Source organism: Pyxicephalus adspersus, chromosome 9 (genome assembly GCF_032062135.1).
Source record: "Pyxicephalus adspersus chromosome 9, UCB_Pads_2.0, whole genome shotgun sequence".
NCBI lineage: Eukaryota > Metazoa > Chordata > Amphibia > Anura > Pyxicephalidae > Pyxicephalus > Pyxicephalus adspersus.
In genome coordinates this window covers 63,460,156-63,478,381 of record NC_092866.1, presented here as the reverse complement: position 1 = coordinate 63,478,381, position 18,226 = coordinate 63,460,156, and the positions used below count along the sequence as shown (strand labels likewise).

The 18,226-nt window shown below is 40.7% G+C and overlaps 1 protein-coding gene across 1 annotated transcript in view; it reads right to left on the bottom strand.

Moving 5' to 3' along the window:
• Nucleotides 1-2,932: 2,932 nt before the first annotated feature.
• NAV2 (neuron navigator 2) overlaps nt 2,933-18,226 on the bottom strand; it is a gene marked incomplete in the record, with an annotated part of 175,018 nt that continues 159,724 nt past the window's right edge. Inside the window, 14 exon segments of the mRNA XM_072422311.1 lie at nt 2,933-3,601; nt 4,697-4,900; nt 5,011-5,129; nt 5,988-6,184; nt 7,017-7,088; nt 7,332-7,486; nt 7,714-7,949; nt 8,113-8,281; nt 9,422-9,517; nt 9,979-10,076; nt 10,259-10,418; nt 10,821-10,974; nt 13,345-13,517; nt 15,673-15,885. Coding sequence (XP_072278412.1) covers nt 3,476-3,601; nt 4,697-4,900; nt 5,011-5,129; nt 5,988-6,184; nt 7,017-7,088; nt 7,332-7,486; nt 7,714-7,949; nt 8,113-8,281; nt 9,422-9,517; nt 9,979-10,076; nt 10,259-10,418; nt 10,821-10,974; nt 13,345-13,517; nt 15,673-15,885 — 2,172 coding nt within the window.

Sequence of the window (18,226 nt, the reverse complement as noted above, 5' to 3'; positions counted from 1 at the left end):
CCCCAAATTCCTAACTGTTTTGCTTTTTTAAAAAAAAGTCTAGAAAATTCTCATCAAAATGCAGCAATTTCATCAACTATATACAAGGTCCTATGTTACAATGTGAACATTTACATCTCAGCATAAAACAGAAATATTTGTCTCTTTCGATTATTAACAGACAGAATTTCATACACGATTCCTTTACCATTCACATCAACCCAAAATTTACAGAGACGCCGTCTGGGGGATTCCTATTATTATTATTTGATTATTAATGCCGTTGGTAAACAGGTCCTCTTGCGGTCTGCTTGTAGTGTTGCATAGAGTCGGGTGGGGTGGTGACGTGATACGGATCTTCGGAAGCTGGAAGCATTTTTATGGTATAGAACCCAAATGATACAATCCGGATGCTTTAATATAAAGTGATAAGCAAAGTGCAACAACCAATTGGAAGTGCCGGATATTGCCATTGGAGGATATAGTATCCATTACAAGTTACGTTATTGATTAGGTGATTGGTAAATCTTTTTGGGTTCTCCCGTTGGGATCAATGTCGTCCTATTACATGCAAAGTCTTGTTCCTATTGGTTGCCGCACTTTGCACATCACTGCCCTTTTTTTTCGATGCTATATTTATTAATCTCTTGCATGAACTCCACACCAAGGATAACAGTCTCCATGTTTGTCTGATCTGGTGTCACATGCAGGGAATGATTTGTACAAAAATAAGTTTCCTGTTACAAGGCCGCATACAGGCAGACCCGCTTCCTGACATTGGGGGTAAATGACACAAGCTGACGCGTTTCTCCACCTGACTGATTCTGAATCGTGATTTCTGTACAGTGTCCCAGAACTACAAATATAAAATTTTCTTTCCATTGTGGGTGATATGAAGTCTATCGGACCGTATTCACAGTAGCCGAATTCAGCGCCAGAACTGGCGTTCTAGAAATGCATCTTTTTGCATAACACATTTCGCTGGATACAAATGACTCGATATTTGATGTTTAGGAGGCTTTAAGATTCTCACCGTTTATTTAAATGAGCCACGGCGCTTGTTGCATATTAGGCAAAGCAAAGCTGTTGATTGAGGGAGTCAATGATGGGATTGAAAGCTCACGTGGCAATGTGTAGAGTATATTCAGAGCGGTGTTTTTGTGATTTGTGCTGGGACAGATCAGTCAGTTTCGCGGCACAAGTGAGTTATTCTACATTATGCTCCAACAGTCATATGTTAAAAAAAAATAAGGTAAAAAAAGGCCTAAACCCGTTGTTGGACTGAAGGGGGTTTTGGGGAACAAGGGGCCCCCTAATTTTTATTTTTGTTCAAAAATTTTGCCTGATGGTGTGCTTGTTATTTTTTGCAGCTGATGACAAAACATTGGTCATTCGGTTTTGTGGGAATGAAGTAGAAATTACAGCTGCACAATACAATGCAACCCTTGCAGCGAGTTCTCCTCCCCGTTGTATTGGGTAACTTCTTGCTTTGCTTGGAGAATTATAAAAGAGGTGATATATTTATTACTCGTATTACTCACTCCCCCGGCAGCCGGCTCTTTCCTCTGATGCCCCGGAACGGGAGCGACCCCCATCGTCCTCTCTGCTGGCCATCTGGTCCCAGTTATCTGACGTCATCTTGTACAATGCAGGGACAGCTGTCCTGCATGCCACAGGGAAACACCAAAAAGCTGCGACCAGTTGGGGGGCAAGGGGAAAGCTTTGAGAGGAAGAAGCCTGCTGGAGCAAGATATAAGGTACATAAATCACTTTATTTATCATACCTCAAACAAAACAAGCTGTTTACCTTTGCAATAGGGAGGGGACAAGAGTGCCACCATTTGTTACCACGCTGGGTGACACCAACCCTGGCAATACCACCGTCTATACTGTAGCTCTGAAATCAGTAGATTGACGCTCATTTCTGTGCTGCTCTGCCCTTTTATAATAAAATATAAATGATAAAACTACCAAACGTGAGGAGTATTCTGGTGTCTAAAGTCCCAGCATCCATTGCGATTCTGTGCATAAAAAAAAAAAATCACAAAAGACAGGGAGCTGTTATGTGGAAAAGAAGCATTGATTTGTCTATCTGTACATTATGTGCGCCATATTGTTATAGTAAGGCATTGAAAGATCAGCACCAAGAACACCATTAAAAGGGCTCTGACGATTTACATGCCTTCCTGCAAGGTTTTTTCTAACTCCTTCAGGCGCATTTTGTTTGGTGTGATGTCCTCAGAACAGAGGTGTATGAAATGTACGGAAGAAATGATCTGATAATAGATTACACCAAGGCTTGTACAAGCCCCTAGCAGAGTCGTATGCACCATATTGGGTGGGAGGTATTACCTGAGTGACAGCTGAGGGCAGCTGCTCTACACTGTATGTATTGTGAATGTAGCTGCTATGGGAAGGAGGTCATTATGATTCCAGAAATGCCTGTGAATCTTTAGAGACTTTTAGCAAGGTTTGTACTACATTCTGCACCTAGTGCATCACAATAACAGTCTGTAAGTACTTTCTGCTGTTTCCTAGGCATATGGTGAATTTAAAATAACATCTCTCTTTCAATCTCAAGACCTGTATCTGTGTAGTATTTAGGAAGCTTGGTGCTACCTTGCCATCTTTCCCATCAGATAAATAAGGAAGGTGAGTTATCTCCCAGAGACAGGTCTTTGGGAACTGTGTAAATCATTTACAAATATGACAGGTCCTCTTTAGAGAAGAACCAAAGACCACTGAGAGCTGTATGATATGTAGAATTGTCTATGTCTGGCTCCTGTGTGTATCAAAGGATTTTGTGATGTTATTTCTGACTTTTCTCTGTAAAACAAAAAGACCCAACGGACCAACCGCAAATGGCTATATGTCTTGTGCCAAGCCCCGTAGCACAGCTTAGTCTATAGGTACTCAGTGATCATCACAACGGTTGTGGTCGGTAAGGGGTGGCTTCTTTTTTTTGGCTTTTAAAGTCTCATCCGCAAGTCTCTCAGAATTGACCACTGATGCTCACCAATTACCACCAACGTTTCTCGAGCAACGTGAGTGCAAGCCCTTACCCTCCCGGGGTTCAAGAGAGGGACGGATTATGTCCTGCATAGCTGTACAATGTTCTGCAGCTGACACCCATCCCCAACCAGCACAGGTAAACGCCAAGAGCAAGGCAGGCAGCATAGTCAGCGACTATCTGCAGTGAGGTCATCGTGTGAAGGCGGAGTGTCCAGCACGCCAAATTTTTTTTTGTTTTTTGTGTTTGGTTACAGCAGCATAGGCAGTGAACTCTCTTCCCCTCCTGCCGGGCGCCACAAGGCCCATTCTGTTTACAACTAAAAAACATTTTCAGTGTTTTGGCGTTGCCGCCATTTACAAGTAGTGCAGCCATCTTTCTTACACAACGTCAAATAAAACAGGTGTTGGAAGGGCGACCTGCGCTCCCCCAAAAAGTCTATAAAGTGTCTTTTGTTCCACCATCTGTTGAGGCAGCAGAGTTGGATCAGAGCGCAGACTCCAGCGACGAGTCCAAGATATCATCATGGTGACTGTTGCTGTTGGAGTCGCTGTCATAGCTCTGTGGGCTAGAGTAGTTGGCGGCTTCCTGAAGCCTCATCAACATGTTCATCTAGAAGAGAGGAGAGGGAGAAACTAAATAACGGAACTTTAATGTAGAATAAATAAAAAATACACCATAGAAGTTTATAGTTCATTCCTGAAGCTGTTTTTTCAGAGGGGAAGTTTAATTCATATCTAAAAATCTCACACCCTACACTTAGGTTATGTTTACACATCAGATGATTCTCTCCTGATACGAATAGTCGGGCCCAAATCTGTACAGAGATTTCCAGACATTGGATGCATTCTGACAGGTTCATGAGCGACTGCAACAGAATCAAAGAGAGTAGGGCACAGCAGGGTGCCACTTGTTCATTCTCCCCTCTCCGTAGAACAGAATGGCGGAGAATGAGGTTTTTCCTTTAAGTCTTTTTTTCACTAGAAACAATCATGAAAGATCATTTGCAATGACAATAATGTGTGTGTACGCAGCAGAAAGGCTTGTGATGGGGCTTTTGGTTGTGTCCAACCATCTTTGCACTCTCATACACGTCTAAGAGAATAAAAAATTAACCTGAAGCTGGTCAAATGCATCATTCAGTGTCTCAAGCCCAAAGTTTGACAACACCGTCCCCAAAATTTGTATTCTAACATATGTATAGTAGACATTCATACTTCTATACTTTATATAGACTCTGAAATCACACTTCCATTTTTTTCTGCTGCATTCTCACCTAATAGACCCTAATTAGTCTCCAAACAGTCTGATTAGTCACCTGTCAGTATTTGCATAAAGTGGGTCTGGAGTTTGCAAGGAGGTTGCATATTAGAGGTTTGTGCAGGCATCTGCTATGAATGTTTTAGGCACTTAGCATGCGTTGCCTCAGGCAAAGTAAAAGGTTATTTCCTTGTTTCCTTGCTGCTGAGGGTCTGATGGGATCAGGAAAAGAAAGGCAACACAGTGTTTTTTGCTAGGGCATTAACATTTGTTTGGCAATCTATACTGAGAATATAACATGAACTGTAATTGCTGACGTTATTCTGGATTTTATAGCAGCTTGGCTGGCTCTGACACCTAGGTGTTGGACCCTGAGCGTTCAAGTCTCTGCAATTGTCTCTGAGACACAGAATGGAAGAACATTTAGGATGTGTAATGTTTCCTCACCAGGGGATCTCCTTCACCATCTCCAGATGGAGCTTGCTTACTGGAGGCTCCCTCGCGTGGCACAGAGTAACCGTCAAATCCAACATCTTCTGGTCGCAGCTGCAGCAATGGTGGCCACTCATGTTGTTGGGGAATGGTGGTCCATGGGTACGTGTCCATGACCCACTTGGCGGGATCTTCCCAGGGGGCTCGCCTGCCATATAGCTAGATAAAAGGAACCGGTAATCAAAAAGGAGAGCCAGACAAATGTGGTCTATATATTGGCTGCTGTTTGGTCAAGTAAGAAAACATAAGCGTAATAAAAAAATTCTTACCTGAAGCCCCTCCCTGACAGCTTCCAGCAGGTAAGGAATGATTGAGTAGTTCCAGAGATCTGTAAACCAGACTCTGGAGCCATCCACATCCATAGGGCAGGACAGGAACAAGCGAGGACCTGCAACAACAGTTAAAAGATAACTAACGATAACTAGTAATACTGAACTATAATAAACACCGTTTAGAAGCAGCTATTTATTCTTCAAAAGCCAAAAATCTGCATTGGTATGGAATTGCAGCATTGAAGATGATTGTTGAAATCAGCCTTTCATTTGAAATGGTCTATAATCGTGCAATATTCTCCAGTGGAATGGGAGGGAAGCACCTATAGGGAATATGCTAAAATGGGCACTTTAATGTAGGGAGCTCTACTGGGGGGCTTTATAAGGAACAATAACATGAGTACCTATTATAATGGGAGCATTATGAGGAGATATATAAGGAAGGGAGTTCTACAGTTGGCACCATATTGGAGGGAATATTGTAATGCATGAGAAAGGGACACACAGCAGAAATTGGAATACTGGGGAGATTCTTGGATTGTGGGACAAACTTTAGGGGGGGGGGGGGGGGAAGGCTGTAATGCAAGTTGTTTGGCCACATCCAGGGGTGTAAAAAAATTACTATAAATATTTGGAAGGCATTGATTTTTATTCACTTCACAGTATATATAATGCAATTAGATGGAAAATTCCAAGCTGCTGACAATCCATATATTTATCATTTCTCTATAAAGTTCCAATGACTGCAATTATGACAGAATTATCCCTAATCCAGAGGCAGACTGGGTGAACTGCAGTCAATGTTTACAGCCGAATACAACACCAGTCTCCAGGTTGACTGGGACAAGACCCAGTATATACCACGGCTATAGCCTTAGACTGGCAGAACATACAGTAGCTTCCTAGTCAGTGAAAAATCATGTTTCCCAAAGCCTCCCCATGCTCATTCTATGGCTTCTGCCTTGGAAACTCACCAATGGTGACATCTGATGAGCTGTGAGCTTCTAGGAAGCGGTTGAGATGCTGCCACACTTTAGGGATCCAGTCAATGATCTTCACTAACTCCACATTCCGTACTCGGTTGGTCATTTCTGTCTCAATAAGCTTCCTTCTGAGGTAGCGCCCTAGGAAACCCTTTACTGGCTCTGTGTGGTTGGCACAGAGTACCCATCTATTTGGAAAAAAAGTAGAACAATGTCAGAAAAGATTCATTGTGAAGATCAACAAACTCCAGCATGGAGGAGAATCTGCAAATTCCTAACAAGACAATTTGTAAATGGCATGTCCATCCAAAACTGATACAGAGGTCATGTAAAAAAACAATGTGTCCGCATAAATCGGCCTTTATCAACCAGGGCTCTTCCAGATGTTGCCGGGGGTTCCCTGAGCAGTGACAGAATCATCCCTCATCTACCTCATCTTTCATACTAATATTGCTTTTCGGCTCAATTTATTGTCTTATACATCAGGGGGTCTTGTAAAATGTTCTGCTCTGGGTGTCATATATTGTAGGCATGCCATGTTTTCTTTCTTTCTCACACTAATGAATTGTTGGCTGTAAATATATTATTTTAGTAGAGGTTCCTCCAAGGTAAAAGGTTGGATACTATAGAAGAAAAGAGCAGAGAGAAACCACAAGGGTTGGTCTATGTAAGGGCAAACAATAGCTACTGGAGGAGGCAGAAGCAGCCAGGGGACTTTTCATTGAGAATTCATGTTATTCCCAATATCTGTCTATCTCTAAGGAATGAATAGTGATTTAGACTTTTTTTAATCTGCTTAATCAACATTCCTTCCCAAAAGAATCAGCTAAATGGTCTCTGGCTAACTCCATTATTAATACATCACTAACCACTATCACTGTCATCTTGTGTCCTATATCTTACGTCAAGTGACACAGTTGTTCTCATTGTAAGATTTCCCATCTATATATAAACTGTAAACCATATGATACACTTTAATCTTATGATAGGAAAAAGAGAAAAGACTTTGATCCGACTTACCGGAAGTTGTGGTGTAGCTGCAGGTTGGGGGTGGAAGATGTTGCCTGGTTCATGGTGCCAATGATGTATGGGCTGTAGAAAGAATAAGTAAAGAAGAAATATGCATCTAAAAGAAATAATTTGTACTTGGTCCTTACTTTAAAGTAATAATAAAAATCTTCCTCTGCAATGTACACATGTTAGGTATGCAGGATCTGCCCCTTCATTGACTATATGGTAGGTATGTGGAATCAAGTGTGAGTAGTGCAGATGAAAAATTGTGCCTTAGCAGTTGCTCAAGGTACTAGTAAACTAATAAAAACTAAGCATAATTACCACTTGTGGTATTTGCAGTTCAGAAGGCCATTGAAGATCTCCCCCAGGGAGCTGACATGGTGCAGATTGTCCAGGATGATAACCAAAGGCATATCCACCGCATTGTTCTTGCTGTTACATTGATCAGCCAGGTTGGAGAGGTACTGACGCAGTTCCTGAAACATAACCGGATATATTGAAACTTTTGCAATTGTAATATGTTCTGTGAAATAAGAACATTTTAATTAATGAATTGATGTGTTAAGATTATATAATAAGGTAGAGCTAGAAGTAAGGATGTGATTTCATCAGTTTACTGCATTGCTGATCACTAAACAAAGATCAGTTTATGTTGGAATCAGTAAAGAAGTAAAGGACAGAAATGACAGCAAGGAATCTTTACCTTGCTGGACTTATGATCCACATTAAAAGTAGCTATGACGCCATCGCTTAGTTCTCGCCCCTCGCGTAGCACCATGTACTCAGAAAGCCGGTTAGCTAGGTAGGTTTTACCCGTCCCGCTAGGACCGGACAGGATAATTCTCCGATGTTCTGTTAGCAGCGAGACATATCGCTGTAATATTGGCCGAGGAATCAGAGTTTCAAACACCAGGGCATCCAAACTGTTTTCAGCGAGACCTAAAACAGAACAAAGGAGGTAATTAGAAAAGCCAAGTGTGCAGTCTGACGTACACATTCTGCACTGGTGGTAGGAGAAGAGTGACATGAACAGAGGAATACGATCAAATAAGGGGATGATTGAAAAATGTATCATGCAGGAAACTGAAGTCACCAGGCTTACCTTTTAATGTGAGGGAGATGGTGTCATTTTCACCCACCAGGTACCCGCAGGGAAGAAGTTCCGGAGTCCCCACAGTGTTTGTCCTTTTGATCTCGCCAATGCTGTAACCGGTCACACTATCAGAATTGAGTCCTAGCTGTGTGATTGGATCCACGTGTACAATGTACTCCTGGAACAAACATCATGTGGGTTAGGCTGTATACAAACAGATATTTAAATGCATTATCTAAATCCAATTTTTTTTAATGATTTGGATAAAGGGGGCAAGTGGATTTGGGAATGGTAATTATCCCGTCAGTTTACTTTTCACTTTTTTTTGCTATTGAGCGTTGACAAAGCCTCCAAATGATACACAGCAAAAAAACTCTGAAAGTAAAAGGTCTGATATCTGTCTGGTGTTTGTAGCATCTGCATTTCTTCCAGTTTCACTTTAAGTCTTCACTCCACTTAGTTTATGTTCTTACAGTGACTATGCTAGTGTGTTAGGTTTCTTGGAACCACACCATAGCCACCCTTATGAGTGCACTCCTGTCTGGAACTATAGTCTGGACTGCTGCCCCCAACATGCACAGGTAGCTCCTTCCTATTCGATAGGGGACTTAACAATCAGATGGAGCAGCAGAAACTCAATGAGCATGTGCATGCACTTCTACTATAGCACTCAGCATGGTCGAACGTAATAGTCTTGAAGTTCATGGTCATGAGTCTTGATTGTAACATACACAAAAAAAGTTCAGGGTTAGTCGTGTGAAAAGGAGCATGTGACTTTTTAAGAATTAATGGTTTCTGCAGACATATTTGAAAAAAACAAATCTAATGTGCACAATGGGGTGTTATATATTAATGTAATGTAAAAATATTAGGGAGTTAAATACTACTCTAACTTTAACCTTTTACCTTAATACAGTGCATTCACAATGTGCTTTTAATACCCATTGCCTCAAGCCACAATCAGATCAGAAAGTTTACTGATGTAAATAGTATATGTAAGGTGATGTGCTGGCTTTACAATGTGTTGTGCTGCATCAAAACACATTTGTAGTGCAGTCTACACCGGACATCAGTCTGCTCCATTTTACTTAGACCCCCCAGGACCAGACCTAAGCATAAGGTGTAACAAGTGACTAATGCCCATTCCAATCCGCCCCTCTGTGCAAAGGCCCTTAAACAGATCTATTGTTAACACCCCTATGAAATGTACAGCTCTGCGTAATATGTTGGCGTTATATAAATATTGTTTAATAATAATAACAACACAGCAGTGTAATATGTTATACAATACTAACATGTATATGTTATTTTTTTTTACCTTAAATAACCGGCGTACAACCCCATCCAGGACATCCCATTTGGTTTTGCCACCAACACCAATACAACCAATAAGAAATATACGAGTCCGGCAATCCTACAAAGGAAGCAAGGTAAAATGTATGATATATACAGAGCACTGCAGAGTTTCATTACTTTTTAACAAAGAGTGAATGATCATTGAATGTAATTTATATCCCATACAATCTTTTTATAATAATTGTCCCCTTCTGGTATCTATAATAACCTGTCAGTGTAAGGTAAGGTAAGGTAATGTGTAGTGCGTTAGCATATATTTTTTTTAATTATTAGGTAAATAATAAATACTGTATACTATATTCTGATTTCCCAGCAACAGTAGGAGCTCTAGGCAACCATTTCAGTGACATACTTCTTTCCCATTTTCTAAAGCTGTGTTCTGGACATGAAGTTAAAAGTTTTGTTTTTTTTAAAAGGGACAGTCTTTAGGTTCCAATTCCACTTTCCCGAACCCACATCATCTTCCTTTCCCTTCATTATGCTGTACTTGCATTATAGAAGACGCATTAAAACACCCACCTCTCTCCACTTCACTTCTTCCGAGAGGCTGACGACAATCTTGACATGGCGGCTCTCTTTACGCAGGGTGCCATCTGCAGAATCATCCAGCAGCATGTCTGATAAGAGAATGTGATTAGTTAGAAAAAAAAGAAAATGGGGAAAATAGGACAGGCAAACCCTTAAAATGGAAGCCTAGACTGGGTCCTCTCCTCCTGTATCACTCTCTGTATTAGTCTGTGATGGAACTGTAACAAACATACATGTAGTTGTAGGTTATACAACAGTGACTCCTACTCACCCAAACTAGAGGATTCAGTCATAGTTATCCCCGGCTGTGTGAAGCCCATAGAATGTCTTGGAGAGGAAGAGATGGAGATCTGGGAAGGTGTTCTGCTGCATTTCCCGGTATTTTCTGCCTTCAGACGATCGTTTTCAGCTTTCAGCTTCTCAATCTCGGTCTAGAAGTAAATATTAATTAGAGATCATATCAGGAGCTCAGCCATTTCCTAAATTGTAAATGCTGACTGGTGTGGACCATTAAGTAAGATGCAGTAGCCAATTTTCAAAGTCAGATAACTTAATCTGATTGCCGATAACATTTCTGTGAGTTACTGCAGATTTGAACAAGTGCAGAGCAATCTATAACCACCAGATGGCAGTACACTCATAAACTAGAATGACATACACACCAGCATGCTGGGGTGTGCAGCAGTTCAAAGCCTGATAAAGTTGTGTGCTTTGGCTATATTTGTCACTGTCCAGATTAATGTTAAACCAAACAAAAATTCTCTGTGTGCAGCCATGTGGAATATCTGCTGAGTCTTCTATATATAACATGACCAGCAGCAGCAGTATCATACCTGCATTCTGTTCATGGCTTCCCTCAGTGTATCCAGCTGGTGAGCCGAACTCAAAGCCTCCAGTCTTATATCAGTCAGTTTCATCTCCTTGTCACGCAGCTCGTTGCGCAGTTGTAAGACGCTGTCTGCTTCATTCTCAGTGCATTCAGAAAGTCTGCGAGGACAAAAGCACAAATCAGTCAGGGCAATGCCTTCCATAATGTAACTTCCACAAAAGGCTTCAGTAAGTGTCAGCACCATTTAAAACTTAACTGAAGCTTTTAGCTGCATTTTTTAAAGTGATAGCCAGCATTTGGTTTTAGAACGGGAGCTTTAAAAGCCCTAACAATGATGCCCAAATCAAGCTGCAAAAGCTTTCTGTACACACAGCTTTTATACTAGCCTATGTGTACATGCTCTATAGGCATCCGGCTTGTGTGTACATGCTCTATATGCAACCTGCTCATGTGTGCAGGCTCTATATGTACACTGGCTCATGTTTATGTGCTCTATATGTACACCTACTCATGTGTGCATGCTCTATATGTACACCTGCTCATGTGTGCATGCTCTATATGTACACCTGCTCATGTGTACATGCTCTATATGCACCCTACTCGTGTGTACAAGGCCAGAGACAACTGAGATATTTGCACATAACTTTATCTGCCTACATCTCTGGGATCACTGATCACTGTTTCTCACCGTTTTTCACATGCAGATTAAAAGTAACCTCCTTTTAGGTATCTTCAATTATATGCTCAGAATTCACCCAGGTTTGTGAGATAAATCTATAATATTTTACATAATAGATCTTTTATAAAACTGGTAAACAGAAAAGAGTTGACGGGGTGATGTAATTCTATAAAGGATTATTAGAATTTATCTGATGTCTGGGCGAGACCACAGATCATATCAATGTCGCCAATGTCTGCAAAACAAAGGGTTTTATTTTCCCCAAGCACACAATGATATCAGATTCATACTACGCATTACCTACACTGTAAGCAATTACTAAGCAGGACATATGAAATGTTACTACGACATTTTATTACATTTATCAGAAGATATCCAGACTTAAATAAGAATTTAAAGCTCACACGATTATAATTCCTGGCTTAGAGCGGGACATATGCAGGATGTGCCTATAAAGATTTTTATTGTAGGAAAACTTCCTCTTCTAAGGCAGCCGCTGGAACTGGTTGATTGAGGCTGCCTGTCTGGACAGGACTGTTTGGATTTCATTAATTATTGTGTAATTGATCAATTAAGGCATATATCATCATTAACGGATTGTAAAGGCTATGAAGATGAAAACAATATGTCTTTTCTGCTGGTTAAGGCCTTTGAGTTGTCTTATGGGTTGTGGCAGGATGAGCACACAGATTAAATGTGAGATTTTCATCCAATGTTCACTGTCAATGTAATGTTGGGAATACAGTGGGAGCATTTAGGAGCCCTGCAAGAATGGAGAAGTAACTTTTCACTAACTTTTTACTTACTCCTGATAGTGTATGAGGCATTCTGCTCAAGTGTATTGAAAAGCTGGAGGAGCACAGACAGGGAAAAAATCTGATTGAACCCTAATCCTTACAAAAAAAGATAAAGCTAGAAACACTTTAACCAACTTCCAGCCAAAAAGATGATTGTGTGACACTAGAAATATTATTATTTTGTAAGGAAACAATGAGCTGATGTGAGTGGTGCTCGTGTACCCTGTAACAGAGCCACCTAACAACTAATACTGGCATCAAGGGTCCAATCAAAATGGCAGTAGTATGGGGGCTCAGGGACTTGTAGGGATACAAGGTATATTGTTGCATATTGTTACAAAGCACAAGGGGGCGCTCTTTGTGCTAGGGAAAAAGAAGTTTAATCTCCAGATATGGAAGGGATTCTTCACTGTAAGTTCTGTAAAAATATGGAATCCTCTCTCTCAGGAAGTAGTTCCAGCAAGTTCTATAGATTGCTTTAGGAAAAAGCTGGATGATTTCTAGAAGCACAGAATATAACTGGGGATTAAGGATTTAAAGTAAAGGTAATAGAGACTGTTGATCCAGGGAACATCCGATTGCCTCATGGAATCAGGAAGGATTTTTTTCCCCTGTTGAGACAAATTGTATCAGGGTTTTTTTTGCCTTCCTCTGGACCAACTGTGTCCATAGGGTTTTATATCTGGGATATGTTTATTTCCCTAGTGGTTGAACTTGATGGACTTATGTCTTTTATCAGCCTGACTAACTATGTAACTAAAATGAGATATTTTGGAACCGATAAAGTTATAAACAGAAATGTAAGAAATGAATACTGAATTCAGAAACTTATTACTCAAGTGGGAAGGGGCAAGAAGTTTACCTAGTATGATTCCCATAAGTTTCTAATGGTGGCCCAGCCCTGTAAGGCAATATGGAATGTGATGGCACTACATACATTCGGGAAAAACTTTAACCTTCTAACATTTACTAATTTTGTGCTTTGCCGTCACATGACCAAATGCCAAACAACCATAATGAGAGGAAAAAGTTTAATAGGTGCTTCAACTTACAAAGAATTGGAGTGGGAGGAGCGCATGAGTGGAGTGGACAAGACTGAGCCATTGTGGGGCAACTTAGGAGAGGAAGGGAGAGAGGAGTCCGTCATCTCTTCGATATCAGAATGGGAGGATGCTGATTTGGGGGACTTCTTTTTACCGAATGCTTGTTTGAAGGAGCTTCTCAGCTGTAAAGGAAAACAAAAACTGTAAGAAACCTCAAAAAACAAGATGGCAGACAGAAACACTCGTTCAATGGTGAAGCATCCCATGATGATGTGATATTGAGAAATGTTAAATGGTGAACTGGTGGTAGAAATCACGGGAGATGATGATAATGAAAAAAAAAGACACCACGGATGACACAGGATGAACAGTTAGAGCGTGCAGTTCTTACCTCATTCACCTGGATCGCAAAATGGAACAGGAGAGAAAGAGAGTGAGAAGGAGGAGAAAAAAAAATAAAATAAAAGTTTAACAGACAACATACCACAAAATAGACAAATATGAGCGCTAATGAGCAAAGGCTGCTGAGTGATTATAAATGCACTACAGGAAGATTTGGGGCCTATTAATCGAGTCTTTACTTTGCTGTGCTCCGGCCTATTTAATTACACTTTATAGGAGTTAGAAGTAGAAACTTCTATTATCAAATGCTAAAAAATGAAAAAGTAAATTACAAAAAATTAACCTTAAAGGGAATCTGTAACTTTTCCTATTTGTGGTTCTCTTGGTGAGACAACCCTTCCCAGACCCTACCACCAATTGATATCTTTGCTGTGCTGTCTTGATACTCCTTTGGTCTGTTGGTGGTGTCAGAGAAAGGAAAATTGTTACCTGGTATAGTGGGGCTTGTGACCTTCCTAAAGAGGCAGAGCTCAGGGGTAGCAGCCAATCACCAGGTCCACAAAAGCTTACATGGGGAAGGGGTTAGAAGGTTATTACCTTCTGTAAGCTCTGACTGTGATTGATACATAAATTCCTAATAAAGCTCCATTAGCTCTCCCAAAAGCAAACAGATAGCAGAAAGGTAACTCAGAGAGGTAAGTAGGTAAGTCAGGGAGACCTAGGTGCTTTTACAAAAAGATTACTCCAGGGTGCCAATTCCTTCGCTCAGACACCTCCCTACTTGATCATCATGGCCCCTTTACCTATTTCGAGTTCCCTGGCCTAGCTCCTCCACCCCTCGTTTACCTACATAACTTTCTAAAAAGTGACTAGGGAAGAAGTGAAAAGGAAGACTATAGAATGTCTGCTGGGGCTCCCAATACCAGATCCAAGATGGCAGCAGCCAGCAGAAGTCCTGGGGCTTTCAGATGTCTATACAAGGGAGGATTTTACAGGTTAATGATATCTATATAAAGGCTTTTAAGGAAAGTTAATGGAAGCTCTGCACAGCACTTGCAAAGGACCGTTCATTGCACATGGAAATTAAACCTACGTAACATAAATGTGTAACTGATAAGGGGAGCAGTCTGAAGCTGAACGGAGCTTGAAGGACAGAAAAGCAGGAACACAAGTGCAGCAGCAAGCAAGGCCTTGTGCACCCTAATCGCCATTGTTACATCTCCTACCCCAATCATCGAGTGTTTAAGTGTCCACTAGCCAAAAAACAAAATTTCAGCAGATGTAGGTAGAGATTGCCACCCACTGGCTATGGGAAAACTTCCCTGCCATACAGTCTGGCTGTAATATTCTGAATGGAAAGACCCACATATTTGTTCATTAGATTTGTCGTGCTCCTTGATTAGTAATGGAGCACAGCAGTTGTACTGTACAGTGTCTCATATTGAAGTGCAAGCTCATGGCTGGCTTATCCTCTCCTAATGTAACGTAATCAAGTGCTAAGAGTGAGTGGTTCTGTGATCCGCGTCTCCACTAGCACCTTTCAGCAGGTAGATGCTTATTATGGCTTCCTAGGTGGTTAGGAAATAGCCAAGAAATCTGAATTATATAAAGTCACCCTAAAAGACAGCTCAGATTGGGTAAAAATAAATGTTCTGTTTTACTTATCCTGTAATGCATTGTACCTCAGCAGCTCAGACATTAATTTTACTACATGACATACAGATAGCTACAGAGAGAATCTACACATGTGTATATATGGAATATCATCATGAAAATATGGATCAATGAAAAAAGTTGAAAAAAAACAATAAGAAATACTCAAACAATACAGCAGAATTCCCCTTTATAAAATAAAGCAGAAAAGCTTAAAAATAAAGATGACAGAAAGAATATCCTGGCCAATAAAGGTAATAAATAGTTTTTATATACTGAATATCAGTCATTACAAATCCCCCCACCCCGAATGTCTCCCTGCCAGTCGGTATGTACTCTTACCCAGTTTTTGCGATTCTTCTTCTTCTTGGAATCGCTTTCCACGTTGCTCCCCACGCTGGAGTGGCTTTTTTTTTTTTTAACAAAATTGATTTTTTTTATAACTTTCTAGGAAGAAGACATTGTACTTACTTTCTGCTCTGCTGACATGGTGAGACTCTGCAGTCGGATTGTCATGTTGCTTAAACTCTGTTCAAAGGCAGCCACAAGGTGAGCCTGGAAAACACAAAAATAAACATTGAAACACAGCGCAGCACAGCGAGTATCGAGGTGTCTCAGCTGATCTATGATGCAAGACATAAATAAAGAGTTGTGTATGATAAATTAGTCCTCGGTATACAAAATGATGACACTGGAACTGGGGACACTACAATAAATGTAAATAAATAACACTCCCTTTGCTCTGTGTGTATCATCAACAATTTGTCATTTTTGGACAATACTGGTTTTATGTTTTTCTTATGTATATTTTGTGGTATTTTACTGCTGCTGATCTCTCATGACCCTGTTACTTTAATCCACTATGTAGAGGAGAAGATAATGGGAAGTAAAATAAAGGGGCCTAAGACAGCTAAAGCCAGTGTCCAAACTAAAACTGTAGAGGTTGCTATCCCTTTAAATAAGAGTCTACCATGACATGTCGGTATAAGCAGGCACCAGGTGAAAGTGCTGGGAGAGGGGCCCAGCCAGTAACATACAGGTGAGGAATGTATATGGTAGGTGATGGAATCTCGGAAATCTCACACTGACCAATCCCAAACCCTCAAAGGGGTATTGCTAGAACCCCTCCACGTCAGGCTTATCCTTTACTGAAATTCCACCTCTAGGAAACAAAAGCATCCCAAACCAAATCTGCCCTGGCCAGTATACCTGCTTATATTTGATGCTTTGTTATGTCTGCCTTATGTTCTCTGCTATATGCTCACAGTATTTTGGAGTCTGGCTTATTGTTCTATTGTAATTTTTGTTTCCTAGTATCTGTGTGTCATTGGGGAACATTTGCTTTCCCTTCCTCTCCTGTGTAACACAACAGGAAGTGAGAGGAAATCAAACTTCCCTATTGAAAGACTTCCCAGCTCATCCTGTTTTGTTACCATTTAAAATTCTAGATTTTGAGCAATGTTCTGCAGGGCAAAGAGACAGCAATAAATAACCGAGACTTGCAAAACTGCAGGGTAAACCAATACAAGAGGTGTATTGTTATCTTATGGTGTGTTTGTGTAATACAGACCAGTCACGGCAGCTCTCTGTCCTTGTGCAGGGTGACTGGTCTTGTATCTGCCCCTTCCTCCCCCTGTAGTTTTCTGCCGGCACCCTGTAGTGGGTGGGGTCTGATAAGCCCTACCCACAGCTGTCAATGTACAGACAAGTGCCAATGTCCCTGCCATATTTTAGGTAATATCAGGCTTTACAAAGCATAAGGTGCACACAACATTCCTTGTGGTTATTAAGAAATATATTTTAATTTTGTTGCTCCGAGTTTAGCTTTTGCTGTTCCTTCTACTTTTAGAGTGACAGATTTTGTTTTCTATGGCCAAGGCCTTTGATGCCCTGAAATGGTGGGACTCCTAGGTTGGCACTGTGATCTATGTATATGACAATTGTACATTGTCATATACATATTTATATTAGAATACACATTCAGGCAATGCAAAGTTACCACTAAATATTGTTATTTTGTATTTGTGTGATTGTGATGTCTCTTTGAAGCGGGAGCTTTCCTTCTTATTCTTTACATCAAACACACCTAAAGGCTTTTATTAGCTTGCAGATCATTGCCACGGGATGACTCAAACGTCTATTTCATCCTGTATATATATAGCACAAGCCACCTGGGTTACAGAAGACGGCCGGACAATGAATCGAGGAACCATTGCTTGCCGCTGTTTCTATATATACACCATAAATACCTGAGAGGAAAGGGCCGAGACACAAACACATTTACGCTCCAGAGAAACATCACAGGGTTTGTATGAACCCAAAACACGTTCACTGGAGCACAGCAAACTGGCTGCAAATCCCTGAGCAAACACACAGAGACAATGGGGAGCAGGATGTGTGTGTCTTCTCCATTGTGCACCTAACATAACAAACACGGAAGATTATGTCATCTCTGAGTGTCCACTGACCCGCCACAATTCCATGTCCTTTCACAAATACAGCATGATGTGATCGGTTCAGTGCAAAAAAAAAATTGTGTTTTCTTTTGTGTAAATACTAAAAAAAGAGCTAAAATTATTTAAGGCCTGGACTCACCCTGGGTAAAAAAAAATAAAAAGCTCTAACTGTATGAAAACTGTCAAAAAAAATAGGAACAAATGACAAAACAATCCTATAAAAATATAAGGGGTCAAAAAGTATATGTCTGGCCCGACTACTCGAACTTCTCCTAATATAATGAGTCTGATTTTTTAAAGCTCTCCAAGGCTGGAGAGGATACACTTTCATCAGTGAAGCTGAGTGATTTGGAAAACTTGGAATGGATTTATTCAAAGTCATTTGGTATTTGCTAGCAAATGTTTTGAATCCTGGACCAGATCTATTCCAGGTTTGCTGG